The sequence below is a fragment of the Diadema antillarum genome, unplaced genomic scaffold, assembly GCF_040938485.1.
Source record: "Diadema antillarum isolate AM-2024a unplaced genomic scaffold, OU_Dant_1.0 scf00000167, whole genome shotgun sequence".
Taxonomy (NCBI): Eukaryota; Metazoa; Echinodermata; class Echinoidea; order Diadematoida; family Diadematidae; genus Diadema; species Diadema antillarum.
In genome coordinates, this window is record NW_027271056.1 from 3,374,718 (window position 1) to 3,397,948 (window position 23,231).

The window sequence follows — 23,231 nt, forward strand, 5'->3', positions numbered from 1 at the left end:
AAGACTAAGCGCACCGCGTTAACAACAGAACACCTGTGGACATACAGAAGACAGTGCTCTTCTTTGTATAGCGGTTAGTTTCAATTCAGAAGTACAGGGATATAAAAACGAGACCAAATTGGTTAAAAATTCATTTATTATGACTAAGCTACTCATTTGGAAATGCTATCATAGCTTGATAAGCATATCTGTGCCCAACAAACAAAATGACACCAAAAAGGTTTTGCCACCTCAGGTGGTACCAATAACACATTTTTGAGTCTTGGCCCATGGACAATCAGGCAGGATTGCAAGTTGTTGCTTGTCAACCTTTATTATCAAAAGTATGCATGAAATTTGAATTTCAAGTTTGTATGTACAGTGGTCTTTTTGGAGACAAGAATGATCTCAATGTATTAAAGCAGAAAGTACTCATTATTTGTCAGAACAGCTGGGCATATCAACTTTGATTGCATTGTCTGGACAAACAGTGAAGGGTGCATCGTCTTCTACACTTTCACTCTTTCTTTATATACACAGCTTGATTCTTGCATATTCTCTTCATGGTTTATGTAGATCTCCCTCAGGGTGGCCTTTCACCATGACATCATACAGACAGCTGCAGAGTGATGATGCCAGCGACACCTTCGACCTGGACTCCCAGCCGGACAGCTTCCAGCCACGGGAGGAGGTGGAGGTTCAGATCGAACCCTCGCGGGCGAGGACTAAGTCACGGGTGCGACTCCCAAACACATATTGCACAAAGAACAAAGTAATTGTGGTTCTGGTTGTCATGCTGTTAGTGCTACTGCTTATTTCAGTGTTGACAATCTATGAACTGGAGAAGCATGGAGGAGAAGGTGAGGAGACAAAACAGACTCCAAGAGCAACCACTCCAGTCATCACCACCACACAGACACCAACAACCAAGGCATCCACAGTAGCTCCAGTCACCCCCACAGAGGCGACGGCCACAAATGGAGAACCGTTTCCATGGAGCAACATCCGTCTCCCCGAGACGGCCACGCCCAGCTCCTACAACATCTTTCTGCATCCAAACCTGACAACCTTTAACGTTTCGGGTCGGGTGGAGATCAATTTCCGGACGGAGGAGGCAGTGGAGTTCATTGTCCTCCATGCCAAAGGAATGACCGTCCAAAAGCCAGAGGAGGTCGAGCTTGCTGGCCAGGAGACTTCTACAATTAAGGTGACCAAGCTGTTGTTTTACACCCAGAATGACCAGATATCGGTGCACTTTGCCCGTCCACTGCCTGCCCAGACTTCCTGCAAATTGACACTGGAGTTCTCCTACGGGCTTGAGAGTGGCCTAGATGGCTTCTACCGCAGCTCCTACAAGGTGGACGGAGTTACACGGTAATTACACTTCTCACATTTACAGCACTTAAAGTAACCCTACCCATTGACCATGTAAAACATGGTATTTCTCCGACATTTTTCTAACCATGAAGACAGGTTCATCACAGCATAGAGTTGAACTAATCACAGACAATGCTTAGTTCATTTTGCGTGAAAGACTCTATCAGTGATAAGCACATCAAATATTTGAAGGATTCTTTAAAAGTTCTAAGCTTACTTTGTGTTTTTGCATGTGTAATTTTTTATTTGAACTTTGTTATATGGAATTGAGTAACTGTGCATTGATTTGCGTAATCAAAATGCACTCGATAGTTCTTGTTTACACAATATGCATTGAATGCCAGTGGCAATTCATGAAAATTTCATGCCGCGTTTAAAGGCAGTCAGCTCCAATTTGCAAAAATTTCATGTCGCGAAAATATCTTGCTTTACAGTACTTTCAACCCACTTTATATCATTTATTATCAACTAGGTCTTGTATAGATGATAATGGCAAGACGGACAGGGAAGTGCTTATTTCCATGTATGCACGTACACACAGGAAATGGAACTGAAACCAAACCATCTAGGGAGCTCTTGCAGGATGTTTACGATAAGCTGCGGTCATAAATTGATCACCTACAAACATAATTTTGTGCATTGCTATGAATTTCACTTCATGCCAATATGTTTTGCATAGTTTAATTCTCTGATGTGTTGGTAAATCATAGATTCAACTGTATCCCTGAGCCGAATTTGTTGTACAGTACTCACCTGTTAATCGGGAACCGCTTTAGTGGGAACCCGCTTAAGTGCAACAAAACTTCATGTGACAAATTTTTCACCTGTTATTTCCACAGCTTTACCAGAACCATGAACCCCTTTATTGGGTCAAATCTGGTTAAAACTCTCCCATTTTTCACCATTAATGTCTAATAAATGGTAAGTAAATCCTTAGAAATAATTGTAGGGATTCCATTTCCTTGCCAGAAAGATTATTTTCTTACCAGTTCCCAATAGATTAAATGCCGACTGTAATCTAAACATTTGCCATTAGGCAGTGAGATGTAGTGCATAGACGGTCATCTTATTGAGCGTCAGCTTCTACTCATGCACTTACAATTGTACACTGTACCCCTTCAGTGCGATGCAGAGAGTCACCTTCCCCGCGTGGGGCCCACACTCTCCCTGTTCATGCATAGTATGCATGCAGTGTGTGTGCTTGTGTGTGACAAGGGGGCATAGATATGAGAAAATGTGTTCGTACGATGGTCGCAATCAGTGTCGTCTTTAAAAATGTGCATGTTGTTAACATGTTACAACAACGTAAAAAAGGGTTAGTTTGAAGGTCAAGTGAATGAAGGTTTGTTCCGATGAAGCATTTGCCAAAATTATGAGACTGCTGTGTCTTTTCTTACCGCCATTTTGTGTTTGTGTGTCGTAGCACAAGTGTACTTGTTGCTGTGGTTATCAGCGGGTTTGACGACTGTGCATGGTTTAGTGTAATGCCCACGTACTGGGCTTCATGTTGTGTTGTATGCACAGGCCAATATCAGTCACCGCTTAAGCGGGAGCATCGCTTAAATGGGAGAATAACTTGTCTCCCGACTCGTCCTGATTAAGGGGTGAGTACTGTATATGTAGGTATGTATGTCTGTGTGTGCATTGTGTGTCTGTTTATGTGTCTGTGCATCTGTGTGTCTGTTGGCTATCTCTGTATGTTTCTGTGTCTGCATAATTATGTTCATATTTCCTTTTATCTTTGTTACTGTGTCTGTTGGTGTGTCCATCTGTCCATATGTCTGTGTGTTTGTGTCTCTGTGTGTGATAGATATATGGTGATGCTATTTATGCCCGAATGCCTTCAGTGGTGCCAGAGGCATTGTACATCACTCCTTACATAATGAAAGGAGATGGAGAAGAGAAGAAGTGGAGGAAATTCAAGGAAACATGCTGTTACTTGTTGCTGCAGTGGGTGCCTTGGGGCATGCATGAGCAGCTTCACAGCAGCTCTGAGCATCTGTTGAACTTTAAAGGAAGCAGTAGCCCTGTGTCCCAAGCATCTATGATTGTCAAAATTATGTGTAAATTGCGATCAGCAACAGAAAAGCTATGTCATCTCTTATTCGTGCTGCTGATGAATTAAGCTCTCATTTTTCCCTGTTAAATGTTGCCTTGCCACAAAAGTGAGGATTTTATTTTTCTAGGTGTGGGAATATGTTTTTCATAATATCATTGTGACTTGTTATTTTTAGTCCTAATTGCAAGGTAATTTGAGTGAATTTCCGTTATAGGTCCCTTGATATCTGGCAAATCAGATGACTACATTAGCATGTGAATCAAATTTCAAAAACCATCTGCCTTAAAGTTTTCAATACTTTATGTACATGTAATTTTGGTATCACTTCCATAGAGACCGTTATCTTTCAAAAGGGCAAGATTTGTATTTTTCCCAATATTGTAATGGTACACATGCACGCACATTAAGTATCTTTTTGTGTTCTTGTAACAGTGTTGAAAGCTCTCTGGATACATCTGTTTTTACAGATAAACAGCAAACATTGTAGAATTGTTTTGTGGCAGTGTATTTGCCTGAAAGTAAACATTTGCTCTCTTAGATACAATATCTTCAAATTGCAAATGTGTCAGTGCTGATAGTGCACTGCACTGTGCTGTTATTTGCAGTGTGAAAAACAAGATGCACATAATGCATAGAGTGTGCTGTTTTTAGGGTGCTTTATTTGGGGCCCTGAAGGCAAAACAAAGAACCCTCCATCTTTTTTCCTTTTTTTTTCCTTTTTTTTTTCTGAGTTAGGTTTGGATGAAAAAGGGAGACTGACTGTGAAGTGATGATACAAACTTAATAACAGACTTTAGAAACACAAAAATAAAACACAAATAGAACATACTGTAACAAGTCAAGTGCATCATTTATGCCTTTTTTTGTTTTTGTAATTATAAATGCTCATTCTTTAAACTGATACCAAAAAGTGTTTTATTAATGAATCATGTAGTTGATTTAATGCAGTTGGTGCTGCATAGAGTCCATTTACAGAAAGAGGAACTTGTTTCATTTTCTGTCCAAGTGTTCACCAGTAATTTGAACAGTGAAATGAATGACTAGTGTATTTGTCATTGTTCTAATTTTGCATTCCTGCAACTAGATGTGCAGTTTACTGCCAAGTTGATTTCTCATGGACACTGCACAGACAAAAATTCACAAAATGTCTAACTTTACTTCTTCTCTCATTTGTTCCAGTGTGAATGGAAAGCTCAAATATTTATCAATTTTTAATGCAGTGGTATTTCCCAGTATTACTGAGAATTGGCCTGTATAGTAGATGAAGAATCCTAAATAGACTTTGTCCATAGAAATTGTAATTCTTAGAACCCCTCTCTCTCTCCCTGTCTTTATGGAAATACAAGTTAGAAAATAGTGCTTGAAAAAATAATGATTTTTTGAAAAAAACACCATTCTTTTCTTTGATATGGCAATGTTTTTAATCACTGTTGGTACAGGCACCTGGTTGCTTTTCAACTTCATGTCACAATTTGTATGCTGTTGCAATTTTTCACCATAGGTGTGAATGGTCCTTTCGCCATGTAGACTTCTCTGTGAAGTGGAGACTTCTGTGTAAGTGTTAGCTATCTTAAACAAGGTTTAGAAAAGGACTGCCATATCCAGTTACAAAGCCGGATTTTATGCCTGTAACATGCCCTGCTTCTGTCTGATGGAATGATAACGGAAACAAATATATGCAACTGTCAATCATTCGAGAGCATAAAGCTACTCTGCTAATGAAACACAAAAGTATGCCGGGGTAAATGTTACAAGTGTGAATAGCCACTAACGAAGACCCAGACGGCCATGACAGCCTTATTAACACTTTCATTGCAACAAAGACATGTAAATCTTTTGAATTCAGTTCCTTTTGCATCAGGTAACACTGAAGGCCTATCTCATTAGGATATATTTTGCTGTCTCATGGACACATACTGAAGTTCATATCTATACACTGTATTTGTCGTGTAGAACATTTGCAAATTATTGCAACATCAATGTCCCTGACAGCCACTTGAAAATGTCACCCAATATCCTGCAACAGGCATCGTCGAGCAATTACTGCTGTTTTGCTGTCTGCATGGTTTTCGTCTCGGAATGAGTGTACGCTGTGCTATTTCTTACCTGGGGACCTCCTTCTGATGTTACAAGAAGCTGTCAGTGACTTCCACAGTTTGTTGACAATTCAAGTGTGGCATTATTCATACATATGTACACATTTACTTCACAGAAAGTGTAACAATGACCTTGGAAGTGTTACTGATGACACTCTCTCGTATTTGATATAATCTGTATACACTGTAGCTTTCTATCAATATGCAAGGCATGTCGTTTTTTTTTCTTTCAGAATATTTTTCCTTGACATATATATGCCAGGATTTTTATTACTTGTATACCTTCCTTGGAACTTGTTTGCATATAAGCAAGTAATGTAATATGAGAAAGAATCTTGAATTTTGTTGACTATCAATTGTCCTTGCTGCCTCTTTGAAGTAAAAATAGCAACAACAAAGACAACTATACATGCAGTTGTTTTTTAGGATATCTCATTTCCTCTTTGCACTGAACATCCAGCATTGATTAGTTTTCGAGATATTGCGGCAAAGTAACGGCGCCCCCTGCCACCGTCAGCCATCACCTGCAAGAAGTGGAAATTGTTTTCTGCTTCAGTTGTGCGGATTTGAATAAACCAGATGTCTGTGCGTGTAACCGTGAATTACATCAAATACCAAACTTCAGACATGGTTTCTGTGGCTTTGATTGAAGAGAGGGAGGAGGAAGTACATGTACTCACAATGTTGAGCTTTGAATGCATGCAGCTTCATCAACTGATTTGTTTCTGAAACAGAACCAAGCCACAGACCTTGGAATATGCCAACTTACTATTAGAAACATCAAATTTACAGACATTACTTCCCTCTTGATGTGTACTTAATGAGCTAGTATTCTATTATGCAGGCATTACACTGCCCAAAAATTGAGCAAAGATGGACAAAATAATGATGAAGGAAATGTTCAAATTTGGCTGTGATCATTTAAACAATGGATCATTTGCGAAGGCACTTTTATAGCCATTGTATGGTCATGGAGCTACTAGCTCTGTGGTATGACTTCACATGGAGTTTTTCAGACTCCGACAGAAATTTGGTGAGCGGTGGCAAAATCTTTTGCAAGCCGAAAAAAAATTGACCTTGTACATCCGTATTGCCATCTCAGTGTCATTTTCAGGACAGTGTGACACTTTTACACTGCGACTCTTAACCTGTACCTCAAAAACACCTTCCAATACTTGGAATGCAGTTTGCATACATTCGTTGTTGTGGTAGACAAACCTCAGGCAAGCTTTTATTTCATTTCGTTTCATCTCATTTATTTCCACTTTCATAATTTGTTTACAAACTTTGCATTAAAAACAAACAGACAGACAAACAAACAAACAAAAATACATGGTGTCAAATATGATAGTGGCGGAATCATGAGAAGCACAAAGTAGGCTTATTGAAAATGATCCCTTAAGAAATATTGTGATGTAAATATATGTAATCATTTATAATCATTGGTTATTAACTGAATTGAAACAAACCTGAATGCAAAATACGATAAGATTTACAACTTAAATCAATAAAAAAACGGAAACGTGTAGATATGAAAGTAGAGAAGAAAAGAAGTAAACTCATATTTAATTATTCGTCAACTTGTAACTTAATTGCATCAAAAAGATGTTGTTTATATAATCTTTTAAATTGTCTTACGGTCTTACTGATCCTGAAAACTATATTCACATCATTCCATAAAATAGTACCTTTGTAAAATATTGATGACTGCGTACAAGATGTGCAATTTAATGGGGGATGAATACTCTGAGCATTTCTGGTATTATAATCATGAATTGAACTATTGAGGGTAAAATGATCAGAGAGTACGTCAGGGAGAAAACTATTATTAAGTTTAAACATGAATATTGCAGACTCTAATAAAATTAAATCTTGAATGGGTAATATTTGAGTTTCTAAAAACAGAGGTAAACTTTTAGGTTAAGAAGAATCACTGTCAGAAAGGCATGCTTAAAATTTGAATTTGTTACGAAACCAGAATAGAAGTTAGCATTGGGTGTTGGTTATTGTGAAAAATTACTGTATTCCATTTAAAGATAAAACACCTCAAGATAATTCCTGATGATTCTTCTATGATGACAATTGTAAAACATAATAAAGCATGGCTAGTATATAACCTTAATTACAGTGGAATGTATTATTATCAATATTATCACGAAACAGTCAAAAGAAGAGTCGGTTAATGAAATTCAGTGTCACTCAGAGAAGGATTTCTAATGATTAATAGATATAATGAGAATGTCCTATCATCACTGTACTGCTCCTCAAATTGGTAATTAATTGAAGTTCGGTTCTCATTACTTTTGATATGAGCAAGAGGTAAATTGCTCAGGTTAGTTGTGTGCCATGAGCCAATATCTCAGTTTGTGTACTGCAGATGGTCATTGGCACTAAGAGCTGAACTGACCTTTAAATGTGCCTTCAATTGGCTTCTCAAATTGACTGTCATTGTCTGTTTCGGCGAAGCATCTTCATGCCGTGATTACAATTCATCACCACTGAATGCGACAGCAGGGTCGCCTCTTGATCACCAAGTGCAATCTAGGTCCCTACTCGAGGTTGTGTCATGTAAACACCATGTCTTGTAGAGACAAATTTCACCATAACTTTTCACAACAGAGCATTCCATGTGTGATGGTGATTACTGCACTTGAAAAGGTCAAATTGTTAATGGGCATATTTCTCTTGTACGTCGATTAAATGTAATTATGATTAAAATAAGAGGAGAGCAGTGATCGTCAAACATTACGTTGCTCAACATCTTTGACTGTTATCTGTCCCTTTTTGGATTTCCTGCCAAATTATACAGGATATTCTTGGGCCAAATGTCCAGATTTGAACTTTTCCTTCAGATTTTTTAACACAGAAACTTTATGTTTCTTAAGATTATCTTCCTGGAGGAGGAAATTCACAAAATTTAGCCCTGGGTACTAGAACAATCATTTTGAAGTCATGGAATCTACAGGAACTGAGGCGTTTTCAACATTGACATAAGATTTATTTTTAGACAAGGCATCACAAAGTCCACATGGCATGCTGAGCCCAGCCTAACCCATTTATATGCTGCTTTTACACTTCGTAAGTTATAGTAATTTCTATTATCTTTATAGTCATACTCACGTGTGTATGAATTACTATGTGATGTGAAAACCCATGTATTGAACTCACTAAATTTTCAGTCTCCTGTAATCATTACAGTTGTAACCAGGACAAGGGTCTCGCTCCTGCGTTGTCCTGGCTAAGTGGTGGCGCCTGTATTATCCATTTTATGTTCACATGCTACCATGTATGTGCTCCCTGTACGAGTCAGGAGTGTTAATTACCTGTATCAACTGATTTGAAAGTGTGTAGGTGATGGATTTCCAAGATGGCATGATGCTGTGCTTGCTTAATATATTGATACCTTAATAATACATCAAGCATCGGGTGATCACCAAGGTTTAGGGGAGGTTTATGCATGTCCTCAGAGAATATTGCATCTTTGCTTCCATGCCAAGTACAGTGCACATAATTCCTACAGTCTTTTCTTCAGTAGATATGAACTGTGCTGGTACCCTGGTTGGTCTATAACCAGTGATTTCCAATAGTTTCCCCATGGCCAAAGGTATATATTGTTCCACTCCCAAGATAATTTTATGAAGGTTTGTGGCAGTGGGTATGTGAATTGTCTTTTGTCTCATTAAATTCTCATTAAATGAGAATTTTAACCTTTTAAGGGAAAATTCCATACATGCCTGATGTTGCTTTATATGAAAACAAAAACAGAGTTGGGAAATCAGTGAAAACTTCAGAAATAAATCAGATGCACAAACATGTTTTCGAACTGATATAGTTTAGAGAGTAAGACAACTCTCCATTTGGACTGTTTATAAAAAGTCAGCTGGTTTTATTTTTATCCCAAGAGAAATTTTCTTCAGACCTTTCTTGGTACAAAATACCATTTTTAATGTCATTCTCTGTGGATGAATTCTGTCTGTGTCCAAATATTTTAAAGAAATTATTGTATTAGTGAAATTGTGTGTTCAAAACAAATGAAGAGCTGCTAAACACAGACATCACACAGAGTTGCCAATTTGTCTTACTTTCTGAACACTAACAGTTCATAACTTTGTGTTTGTGTCTGTTCTTTTCCTAAATTCCCAATGATCTACTTCCCTGATTTTTTTTCCCTGTTTTCATACAAAGCAACATATTATCAGGGTGGAATTTTTGTTTCAAACGTTTGCCAAAGAAACTATGATGTAGGTCTTTTTCACTCACCAGAGCAGAATTAATTTTGATAGCATTGCATGTTATCTGTTTTGAGTCTTTGACTTTTCTATGTTTTCACAGTCTTGAAAATGGAATGGTCGATTTCAACCAAACGTGGTTAGAATTTGATCTTCGTACATCTCCCCTTTAAAGTGAGCCGATGTGGACTTCAGGAGTGTCAGGTGGTTGGGCAATAATGAAAAAGGTTTATTCTGATTTCAAAAAAATATCATCTAAATTCAGAACTGATGGAGCCGTGTAAAACTCACTGTCCATGCCAGTGCTTTGCAAGGGATATTAGTTATACTAGGGTGAGCCTTTAATCCACTGGGTCTCTTGTTCAGTTTGTTGACTTTGATTGCAGGCATACCGGAACAAAATATTTGATTTTGGTTTCGGGGTCCCTCTCTTCCTTTGTTAACAGTCAGTGATGGGCAAGCTCATGGCAATATCTTTATGTGATTTTTTTGTTCTTTGCAATAAACATGACATCTCTAGTCAGGATGATGGCAATCCACACCCCGTGTTCGGCAAAGTTCTATTGCAGCTAAAGTTATTGTAGCCATATTGCTTTCTATCTCAGTGCCAGACGGCATTAGGGTGGAGAGATTACATGCTGCGTAAAACAAGGCAGAGTTAATATAAGTTCGGGCATTTGACTTTCAAAGGTTGTATAGCTGTAGGGTTTTTTGTTTTTGTTTTACTTTGAAAAGGAGAAACAAAGGCACCTTTTATTTTCAGCACTGCATCAGAGAGCTTTATGAAATGTAAGAGAGGGCAAAACTAGACAGGTCTGATGAGATAAATGTAAAAATATGTGCAGAATAATCAGAAGCATAGGTTTATCAAATCTTCATCATACTTTTACATTTTCATCATCATGACTCTATGTTTTATGGATGCATTTTCAGCGTCCCTGGAAAAGTGCAAGAAGTTATACGCTCAAAGATGATGCGAGTGGAATCAGATGTGACTGCTTTTAGAGCTGAGAGTGGGATCTGTAGACAGTTTTGGAGAAATAGAAGAAAAAGAAATACAAATTCAAGCACTCTGTTTATCTGTATAGGAGTAGAAAATGTGACAACGCTCAAGGCAATTATCTGTTTGTTTCTTAAGTTCGGGGTCTTTTACTATTTGATGAAACATTGGTACATTTAGTTCAAATATGACTTTTTTTCTCTTGCTTTTACACATTTTGGACTTCTGTAGTATTTTTTTACTATCTTTTCATAAATGTCAAATATATTATTTTTCATATCATCTGATATATTTGTACAATAGCCCATTTGTACTCATTCACAATGTATTGATACTACAGCATGATTAATTGCAGTCTTTGTAATTCTCCAGTAAGACAACTTGAATTTAAAGCAGCTGCTGACAAGTTAATTGTATCATATTGTGAATACTGTGAACATTATCATCAAATATTCTCCCTCAAAATCTGTCCCTAGGTCTTCTTTACACTCTTCTTTGCATTAACATATTATAAGTATTCATATAGCCACAGGGAATATACCAAGAGACCTTGTCGAGAATGTCCTCATATTTGATGTGTCATAAGATTGAGCCATAATGTTTCTTGGATTTCACAATCCACTTTCCACTGGGGTGACTCATCACCCTCTGAATCGTCAGATCATTCAAGTCTACCCTGCCAGGGAATTAAATATTCATGAAATGTGTTTTTGGATATGGCACTCCGCTGGCTGTAGGGCAGATCACCCCCTTGGTGCTCTGTTACCAATCTTGTGGAATTTCGTATCGTCAGCCATTGTAGCATTAGGTGACAGTGCATTGCCCTCTAACAGATTGGATCTTGCTTCCGAGTTTGAGATCGGGTTTGAAAATTGTCAGTTCTTTTTCGTTTTTTTTTGTTTCCATCACGATAACATAAAAATTGTATCACACTTAATAATGCAGTTTCTTTATTTGTCACTCCTTTAAACTAAGGAATTTCTTTGCTTTGGTGTGAGTTATTCATTGCTCAATCTGTAAATCTACCAAATCATGTCGAACTTCTGTGTTTCATATAAACATGTGGCATTGTATTGATTTCGTTCCTTATTTAGTTTTGTAAGGAGAGGCGACACAACCCGTTTCCTCCTATTCATATAACTGAGGATGCTTTAAAATGTCACATCTCATCCTCCCCTCCACCCACCCCCCCCCAAAAAAAAGGTGAATAGAATGAAAGAAATAAACAGACAGCATCCTGAGTTCTGTATTTGGATGTTGTGAAATTCATTGCTTGGCATGCACTAAAGCCACAGAGTAATGCAAAACCTGCAAATGAATATCAGTTTAATTGCTGAGATAAATGAGTGAAGCCTTTCAATGTGGCACTGGAGGGAAATACAAAGAGGATCTGAAGCATGTGCTTCATGATGGCATAATACCATGCCAGTCTTTATCCTCTGTAGACTGTTAATGATATTGCTCTATTGTCCGTTGTTTAATTCTATTCCCGTGCCACTTTGCAAAAGATTGATTGTCCGCTATTTTTAGCAAAAACCTGCTTAGATTTTAGTGAAGCCAAAAGAACAGTATAGAGCAACTTCCCGGGAATATGGAATCTTTCTTTTATGTAGTTATCGTTGATCAGGGTAGAAAGAAGTACTTAGTAATGGCACAAAAGATATATGTCATACAAATTTGGAAAAAAAGTATTCATAGCTGTTGTGGAAGTGCTTTGTTCCTGAAAAGGTTTTAGTGGACAGTGAATTATACAGAGTAAAAAGAGAAATCTTTAAAGATTGTTGTGTCATGATTCTTTGCATTTTACACTTAATATCAATTGTGGTGATAGGGAGAGTAAATTACCTTGACATTAGCTACTCTTTCATTTTTTTTCCCCCGAAATCTATTTATTTGACCTCTGAAGAAATGGATGTAGTATATGAACAATACATGTTTCAATTGCACTGATATTCAACTGCACTCCACTGTTCTGTAGTGGAGTGATGTTACATTATGCAGCAATATCCTAGGAATGACCCTATAATCACTTCAGAATTTCATGAATATTCAAAACCACCATGTGATGATTTAAATTGCATAGACCCAGTTCATCGGACTCGTGGAAATGGGTCTAAGCGCAAGCGCAAAAGACGAGTCCTTGCGTAGGTGTCTGTAGGAAGCTTGTGCCTTCTTTCCGCGCACTCATTCAACTAAACCACCGGGTCTGTATGCCTTTAACTGTATGCAGCCTGAATTGATACCGTATACCTCATTTTATGCCAAAATGTACTGGATGTTGGTCCTCGTAAACAAAAATTCCTTGTTATTGTCAGATTACTTCTCCAGGAAAAAAAAAAAAAACGACGAACAAACCAAGTCTTCATGATTTTCAGCAGGTAGGTATTTCGTGTAGCTTCATTTTCACACAATACCAGACGTAGGACCATACAACTCAGATTTTTAAAGCTGGAAATCTTTGTATTCATTGTATGTGCATGTAGAAACAAAAGTTGTGTTGGCTGCATTTTGGCATGACATTTGTTCATAAAACTCCATTTCTTTCTAGCGGAGTAGATCGTGCTTTTATAATTCAGGAGTATTCTGTGGAATAGAGGAGTGTCGCAAAGTACTAAAAGGGTTTTGTGAGTTTTTCAGCCACCTCTCGCCTGCCGTAACGACAACATCAACATCCTCACCTTGTTTTTCTCCTGCCTATTCCAATGCTCTTGTGATGGGTGTGGGGGTCACTGTGGCAGAGTCATGAGCTGTCCCGATAGGATGACCTAGGGGGCCAGAAGGGGGCCACCATTGCCAACCTCTTTAAAATTGAATTTTAATGCATCCACAGTCAGAGCAATTCCAATAGACTACCTCATTAGGCATCATACACGCTCACACATTGTAGGCAGTACAGCCCGTCTCAAGAAAATGATCAGACCCTTTACAGTCATCACAGTTCGTTCTCATGGTTTATAATGTGATGGTACTAGATGATGAGGTTGTAGAGTATTGAGTTAAGTACATTTATTCATTCTCCCTTATGATAGGAGATTTGGCTCTCGGTATGCATAGTAATACTTAAAGGACAAGTTCACCTTTATAAACATAAGGATTGAGAGAATGTAGCAATATTAGTAGAACACATCATTGAAAGTTTGAGGAAAATCAGACAATCCGTTCAAAAGTTATGAATTTTTGAAATTTTTGTGCAGCAACCGCTGGATGAGAAGACTACTGTAGTGTATGAATAACTTGCGTACAACAATATAAGGAAAATATAAAGAGAATTTCGCAAAATTCCATCTTTTGAAAAAAATACACATTCCCCTGACTCGTTACCGACAAATGTTATGGGCAATACTATTCCCCCTGCCTTTAGAAAGAGGCAAGTCAAGAGCTCTTTTATTATGCAAAAAAAGTGAAAATATGTTGAATTTTCTTTTACATTTTCTTTATACTGTTGTACGCATATGACTCACAAGCTGTAGTAGTCTCCTCATCCAGCGGTTCCAACACAAAAATTTTAAAAATTCATAACTTTTGCATCGATTGTCCAATTTTCCTCAAACTTTCACTGATGTGTTCTACTAATATTGTTGCATTCTCTCAATCCTTATGTTTATGAAGGTGAACTTGTCCTTTAAGGAGTATGTGACAGTAATTTCATCGGTGAGCATAGTGGAAACTCTTCCAATCAGTAGTATAAATCATGTTTAACGTATAGTTTACCATTGGGAGTGATTTCAAAAATTGTGAGTTATCACATTTGATGCATATGTGTAGGTCAGTTGTATCACAAAACATCATGCAATATAAAAAATTTGCAATGAAGCCTGAAATGTAAAGAGATGCTACCGTTTTTCTCAATAAAATGCAACTGTAGATGGTTTAGTCTGTAAGCATTTTTATTATAACTATTGTTCACATTAACAATACTCAACATTGATTATACTGATTCAAATGTTTACATTGGTTGTTTCTATCCTGAAATCAGAAAAACTTAAACTTGGAACTATTTTGAAGCACTAAACTGGGTTTTTTGTTTCATCTGCAAATGGTTAATAGTGCCCTTACTTTATATACATATACATTGAAACTGCAGACCATACATTTATATTCAAGTGTATGTTTACAAAGTTACTCCCGTTACTCAAGTAAATTGATGAGGTAGGCAGTCTTCAATACTTTTTTCAGTAATGAAGGAAGACAAAGATTGTGACAAATTACACACAGGTGCATCTTTGTTCTGTTGCCTGGTAACTGAGCATGAGTAAAAATATATTAAGCTTATGATGTCAAATTCAAAAATGTTATTGTAGGGGTATATTTTGAACAGGTGTGTCACTGAGTGCATAGCCTCTTGCTTCATTTATATGCTGTTATAGTTGAGTTGGTCCCATGTTAGGTCACCCTACGTTATGTTCTAATCTTATTTCATCATTTCACCCGAACGGGCTATAAATAGAGAAATATAATGCTTTTGTGAAGAATGGTGGTGTGAAGAAACAGGATTTGTTTCTGATGTCTTGCCTGGACTTCAGATAGCTAGTTGTTTTGGGTTTTTTTTTTTGTGGGCGGACTGTACCATGGTTGTGTAAGAGATATTATTCCACAGGGTAAGGGGAGACATGGGTGATGGAATATATGAGTGAATTTTGATGAGATGCCACTGCTATAATTTGCTGTCGAGGTACTTTCCCTAATTTTCCAAACCCTGACATTTTCCATGAAATGTTTTTGTGCTGATGAGGATATCTTGCTTCAGCAAAACACCTCAGGTGCATACCGGCTCCATGCTAATTTCAACTCGTCTATTATGTCTGGATTCTGTCTTCATATTGTTTGCTGTGGTATCGCGAATACTTTCGACAGACACACATTTGCACATGTATGTGTATATTTTTGTTTATTTCTTTGAAATACACCTGCCACCTATGAAGGAATAATATGCATCTTGGTGTAATGCAATGTGATCTTGTTCCCTAGACTTCGCATATAAATATGCCATGAGCCTAATTTTTCGCGAATCGGAACCACCTGACAATTTTGTGAGGGGTGAAATTTGTGATCATTGAGTACAGTAATGAACAAAAAAGTGTATATGTGCACATTGCATTCATGTAGGGATCAGATTTAATATTTAACATTGCAAATAGCACCCGACGTGTTAAATTTGTGAAAATAAAAGCCTTTGCAAAATTTATGGCATATATTATGTATATTATTATTTCATCAACCCATTCATTCCTAGAAATCATATTTCCATAGTTTGATGCTGTTGTCTATTTCAAGATTTTTTTTTCATTTTTAGCATTAGTGTCTCATAAATTAGAATGAAATTTTTTCTTTCATATGGGTCCTATACAATGTATAACAGTTATCATATACCACTGTTTATGTAATTGTAGAAATATCAAAACCCTCAAAATCACTATGTTTATAACTGATCCTTTAATTGGCAACACAGTTTTGAAGATGATGAAAATAATTCCTCTCAGATCAGTAATTTGGAGGATATTTTTTTCAGATATCATGTTCATTAAATGAACCTAACCAATTCAATATGTCTTTCTACAAAATGAAATTCAGAGATGCCATTTCAGTGACTTGGTAGTTAAAACTCTGACAACATCAGTCGTTGAATAGGCAATATACCTGTATATACATCATGTATGTTCAGCGAATCTAATTTTGTGTGAATCCAGACTTTCCAACAATTTTGTGAGTGGTTAAATTTGCCAATGTGAAGTCAAATCTGAACAAAGAAATGCATGCGTCATGTCATATTCATGTCATGATCTGAGTTAATAATTTTGCATATTTGTCCCCGCCGAACGAGTTCGAGCAGGGGACTATGAAACGGGCTCCGTACGTGTGTGTGTCCGTGTGTCCGTCTGTCCGTCTGTCCGTCTGTCCGTCTGTCCGTCCGTCTGTGCGTCCGTGTGTGATCAAAATGTTCAAAATGCTACTCCTTCGCCATTTCTAACCCGATTTTGATTCTGTTTGCTTTATATGATAGCACTACATGGGAGCTTTGAAACTTCTGTACAGAATTTCAGTTGTGACCTTTGACCTTGACCTTTGACCTATATTGTACATTTTGCTTCAAAATGCTACTCCTTCGCCATTTCTAACCCGATTTTGATTCCGTTTGCTCTATATGATGGCACTAGGTGAGGGCTTCAAAACTTCTACACAGAATTTTGACCTTGGACTTCTTTGACCTTTGACCTTGATTTTTGACCTATATTGTACATTGCCTACAAAATGCTACTCCTTCGCCATTTGTAACCCGATTTTGATTCCGTTTGCTTTATGTGATGGCACTAGGTGAGGGCTTCAAAACTTCTACACAGAATTTTGACCTTTGACTTCTTTGACCTTTGACCTTGATTTTTGACCTATATTGTACATTTTGCTACAAAATGCTACTCCTTCTCCATTTGTAACCCGATTTCAATTCTGTTTGCTTTAAGTGATGGCACTAGTTGAGGGCTTCAAAACTTCTACACAAAATTTTGACCTTGGACTTCTTTGACCTCTGACCTTGATTTTTGACCTGTATTGTACATTTTGCTACCAAATGCTACTCCTTCACCATTTCTAACCCGATTTCGATTCCGTTTGCTTTATGTGATGGCACTAGGTAAGGGCTTCAAAACTTCTACACAGAATTTTGACCTTTGACTTCTTTGACCTTTGACCTTGATTTTTTACCTATTTTGTACAGTGGCTACAAAATGCTACTCCTTCGCCATTTCTAACCCGATTTCGATTCCGTTTGCTTTATGTGATGGCACTAGGTGAGGGCTTCAAAACTTCTACATAGAATTTTGACCTTTGACTTCTTTGACCTTTGACCTTGAGCCTTTTACCTATATTGTACATTTTGCTACTAAATGCTACTTCCGGCGGGGACATATATTACGCACCGCGTAATTTCTACTTTTCCTTGTTTCAGATTTGCAACTAGTAATCAACTCGCGAAGTTCACAAAAATAAAAACCTCACGAAATATTCAGCATATACAGTACTTGTAATTACATTATCACCAGAAAGAATTTAAATGTGCTGATTATAGTATTAAAAATGATTGGCATGAGCATTGAAATCTGGGAATAATTCAAAGTGGTAACTGAAAATTCAGTCACAAGAAATGTACTGTATATGCCGAATATTTCACGAGGTCTTTATTTTTGCGAATTTCTTGAGTTAGGTGCTATTCGCAAACTTAAAGACACTCGAAAATATTGACTCTGATCCCAATGTGAATATGATGTATGATGGTACATTTCTCCGTTCAGTACAGGACTCCACGATCGCGAAAATTTAGACTCGCGAAATATATGGCGTATACAGTACAGTGTATTCATCTCTCTGTTCCCTCTGCACCTTGCAAATAGGGTGTGAAAACTCAGATTACTCGGGTTTGAAGAGCTAGAGCTCTATGACCCATCTACCTTCTACTGCAACCTAACCAGGCTTGCCAAGTCTCCCTTGATATATTGCAAGAAGCTTCCCAAAAGTTAATTGTCTTTTTACGTCGTGGCAAATAATGTGACTGCCTCCTTGATTTCCTGAATTAACCTGTTCCGTACGGGAACCTGGTGGCCATTGTATTAAGTCTATGAGCATTTCAGAATTCAGTATGAAACGGGTTAATACCACCTATGGCAATGTACATTTAACAAAAGCTTTCAAAACCTCCTGATTGTGATAATGAATGTGTGCAGTCCTGCATTACTCACATACAATACACCCATGACTTGTGTTTTTTTTTTTCTGTTCCTTAACTTATTTATTTTGGCGGTGGATATGAAGGAAGGGATTGAAAAAGATAAAAAAGACTAGACAGCTTCTCAGACAAATCAAACAAACAACATCTTTTTGTTGATAAGATCCTCTTTGTGCCTGCTTGAATTACAAACCAGAGCAGATGATTTTCAGACGGTCTCCCAGCAGGCATTAATCATTCAAGATAAATTGTTTATTAAGAGAACTGAGAGAGAGAGAGATGGGATTCGATGATACTGCTTCCTGTGCCATTTTACATACAGTGTATGAGTATTCCGTAATGTACAGCTATAACGGGAATTGTGCAGAACGAATGGTGTGTAGGTCTCATTACAAATTTCTGTCTCTAAGAAAGCAAGAGGTGTGAACATTAGCCTGAAGATAATTGGAAAATAGTCATCAGATTCTTTGCTTTATTTGTCATCTGATTGGCATCTCCAACCTGATTATTTGACTGTAATTGCCAATCTTATAACCACATTCATGAATGCTGAATAGATTTGGCTTGCAAGTAAAAATGTGTATGCAGGATATGGCATATGGCAAAGCTTACATTCTGCAGTATTAAATGTAGATTTTATGTTTACTTGCAAGGTATGCCTTTTGGATACTGGAGTGATTTGATGAGGCTAGTGGCCTGCAGATTAATTCTCAATTAGGCATCCACATCTGGGTCACATGTATCACGTAATTGGTTCTCAAATCGATTTCATGACCCAAATGGTTATTCAATGCATGCATTCAAAAAGGGTTAGGCTTGGGGGCATGCTTACATAAAATGATGTGGCTGGGAAGGCATACAAATACATGTGAATTTCTTGCGCAGTATGCTCAACATGAACAACTGACTGACTGCTGATGAGACTATGAGCAGACACACTGACATTTAAAGGGGAATTCTAAACCATTTTAATGTTAGTCAAATAAAAAAAGTGAAAATTTGACCAAAATCGGATGAAAATTAAGGAAATTGTAAAATTGTTAAGTTTTGCTAATTTTCACAAAACGCCTCTTGAACAGTCCATATGAATATGCAAATGAGTGTCAGAGTTGATGATGTCAGTGCCTCACAACTTGCCATATATAGTTTGTTCAAAAAATATTGAAATTTCTATTTTTTTATTTTGTGAGGTTCAAATGTGACTATGCCTCAGTATCAAATCCTGATATACATGTATATCTGCCTGATCATTATTTTGAAGTTATTCAGCCAAGAGTAACGTTATGTTTTACTCTTTTGTTAGCAGAAAATTGAATATTTTTCAATTTTTTGTACACAATCCCTGAAAAATTTAAGATGATTTACGTCATCAGCTCATCATGTGCATGTAAATATTCATATAATTTGTTAAAGAACTGTTTTGCAGAAGTTAGCAAAACTTCTCAATTTCAAAACTTTCCTAATTTTTACCCAATTTTGAAAAAAAAGAAAGAAAAAATTGCTGTTATGCTTATAAGATTTTACTTTTTCTTTCAAGACAAACTTTTACCCAGCTTGGAATTTCCCTTTACTTGCCCTTTCACTACCTATTGTATTTCTGTATATTCCATTTACCATGTGAACATGTGTGAGTGGATATGATTGATACAGTAGTATGTGTTTGACACACAGATTCTGCCATATAAGGACAATTTATAGGTCAGCCTGCTAAAAGGTATTACGATATTCTATGATGTAGGAAAAATTTTTAGCTTGAAGTACTGTTCTACATTAATTCATGATTATCTCACATCAGAATTTTTGCAGTTGATGGGTTAATAAGTGCTGCGACTGAAACCTTTTCCAATATGTAGCATTGGGATGGAATACACTCTGCCAAATTCTTATTGATCATTATAAGAATGAAGAGAGAAATGAATGATGAAATTTGGAGTTTAATATTTAAATCTGTTTGGATTTAAAGCTATCATAATCCACTTCAATTGAAAATTGCTAAGAGGTTGACTGACATTTTGTTTTTGTTTTTGTTTTTTAGTGAAAAAAAAAATCTATTACCATAAGATTTAAACAACTTGGGTATTACATTGCATCTGTGTTCATTCACAAGTGATATACACTGTGTGTTGTGTTTTAGTGCAATCCAATCTATAACTTATTGCTGGTATCCTTTTGAACTTAAACTCAGTTTTCAGTTTGGCTGTGAACTAATGAAATTTTCCTTATTTGCATTGTTTACACAGAAACATCGCGACCACTCAGTTTGAGGCCACGGCAGCCCGCAAAGCGTTCCCGTGTTTCGACGAACCGGCTCTGAAGGCCAATTTCTCAATGACGATGATACGGAACCCACAGCACTTAACACTTTTCAACACACCGGCTTCAGAAAGGGGAGTCCCCCATCACGAAGGAGGAGGAGAACAAAACTTGGTCCATGACATCTACCAGCCCACCGTTCCGATGAGCACCTATCTTGTGGCGTTTGTCGTTTGTGACTTTCAGAACATCAGTGATGTCACCAGCAGTGGTACACAGGTAGGAATACATGGGACCAAAGAGACATGCGTAGATGATAATCAGTGCCAGTGGTTTGTTTACAGTTTATCATCAAGGTTGATATTTCATTTTTGCTGTTTTTGTCAGGTTTGTTTGTTTTTTCAAATAGTAACTGCTTAGTTTACTTTTTGGCATACGTACTGGGGTGCTCTCCTTTGCTGATTGGCACATACATGTTTGTCTGGAAACTGGGTGCTATCAAATGAGTAGTTCAGATTACCTCGTCCCCTAATCCCTCGCGTTACCATGACTTTCCTGTTGGACTGAGGCACAGTACTACATCTGAATGGGCTTGCTAGCTTTACAAATAGGTCAAGTTTTGATATATTAATGCTAATGAAAATGTTTGGGAAGTTGAGTTAGTGTTTGGGCACATATAAAAGGTTAGACAAGTTTGGGATGTGGTCTTCTGTTTTGCTCTTGGTATCAAAGATTCAACCAAACGAACGAACCAATTTAATATGTTGTCAATTCAATAAGAAATTAAATCCATGAAAGGTCACAGGTGTAGAATATCGAACGAATTTATTATGCGTTGTACTGTCTAGATAGTAACATTTATGAATTTTACAAACAGTGTATGTTGCTATGAAAACAGGCTTCAAAGATTGTCATATCAAGGAGGTATGAGAGAATTCATACCTCCTTGGTCATATCCAGACTTTTCACAGATGGACAGTTACTAGACATTTGGTACATTATTACCGTTGTACACTGCAACGGTTTAGCGAGTTTCTGATTCATCATCAGTCGGTTAGATTAACTTCATTGATTTCACAATACTAGTCTTTCTTTTCTACCATTTTTTTTTTTTTTACAAAAAATGAAAGACTGTAGCACTTTTTTTCTCTCCATCCGTGGCTCCCCAATGATATGTAGCCAGCAGGAGAAGACAAAGAAATGTATGCAGAATATAAAGTGTGATACCCAGGAGAAGCCCTCTCCACACAGACATGCATTATCTCCACAAATATTGATAACGGTTGCATGTGGATACTCAGTGAAATCTGAGATTCACTCTGGAGACTGTAGATTGATTTCGTCTCTATGGCACCACACATCAGAAAAATGTGCAATGCATTAAGGATGTGGTCCCATTTTTTCTTTTTTCCATAACACAGACAAAGTAATGTCAGTCTTGAGTGAAACATACCTGAAATCTACCCGTACATTCATTGTACAAAGCTCATTTTGGAGCCTTGGCATTAAAAATTGTTCAAATTTTATTAAAAACCATAAAAGCTGACCATTGAGCAGGTGTGTAGAAATGTATTACTTACATATAGCCTATAGGGCATGACTGGCATATTAGTTGCAGTTGCTGCCATTCATGATATAGGTGTGGAGGAGAAGGTTGTAGGAAAAAGAAACGTGGTTGGAACAGATATTGGCTCATTTTAACTTAAATTGCAAACCCATTTGTCAGACAAGACTTTACATGCAAGCTTTTGTCATGTATTGTATGTAAAATTTGCTTTAGTTCCTAGAAAGAAAGAAAACTGATAATTCATGGGCCAAAAGGCATACATATAGTACAGATAGTAGTCATAGAACATATTTTGTATCTCATCACTGTCACGTCCAGCAGTCTGATAATATGATGCAAATGGTATTGCGCAGTAAATTTTTTCAAAACCTGTATAGTGTACAGAATTGAGGGCTGCAATGTACCACATTTAAGACATGATATGTACCAGATAGGCACTGCCCATGTTGTGGGTAAGATGAGCCACGTTTGCTGAAAATTTTCCCCTCTCAGATTGAAATATCAATTATATGTCAGACTTTTTTTTTCTCCTCTCCAAGGATTCTTTATGCTTCCATGCAAACTCATGCCAGTGACTCATTCATATCTGCAGGGTACACAGAGTACAATTTCAAAGTAGTTCTGTTTCCTGCAGCCAGTAATTGCTGTGTGTTAAGATCGGCATTGCCCACCTTTTATCCACTCTCAATGGACTCCCATCATACGTGCTATTGTAAATGCCACCAGCGTTTCTGATTAGAAGTGCATTTTATAACGAACGCGACAAAAAAAGAACTTTCAGCTGCCAAGCGAGGGAAGGGGAGCTGCCGTGTCTGGGGAAGACAGAGTCCCTCCGCTGTTGAATTTGAGGCTTAATGTCACAGCAATGCCCTCATCAATCCCGAAAGCTGGAAAAGCCTGGAAGAGCGAGGATGGTTGCCATGGTAAACAGAGCTCGTGAATTGTACTTCGCCA

General features: G+C 37.3%; 1 protein-coding gene across 1 annotated transcript in view; it reads left to right on the forward strand.

Annotated features, from left to right (window-relative positions):
• The window catches only part of LOC139722578 (endoplasmic reticulum aminopeptidase 1-like), a 75,972-nt gene that overhangs the window by 18,468 nt on the left and 34,273 nt on the right, over positions 1-23,231 (forward strand). Inside the window, exons 2-3 of the mRNA XM_071633869.1 lie at positions 556-1,353; positions 20,698-20,989. Coding sequence (XP_071489970.1) covers positions 581-1,353; positions 20,698-20,989 — 1,065 coding nt within the window. The 5' untranslated portion in view covers positions 556-580. The remainder of the gene's footprint in view (positions 1-555; positions 1,354-20,697; positions 20,990-23,231) is intronic.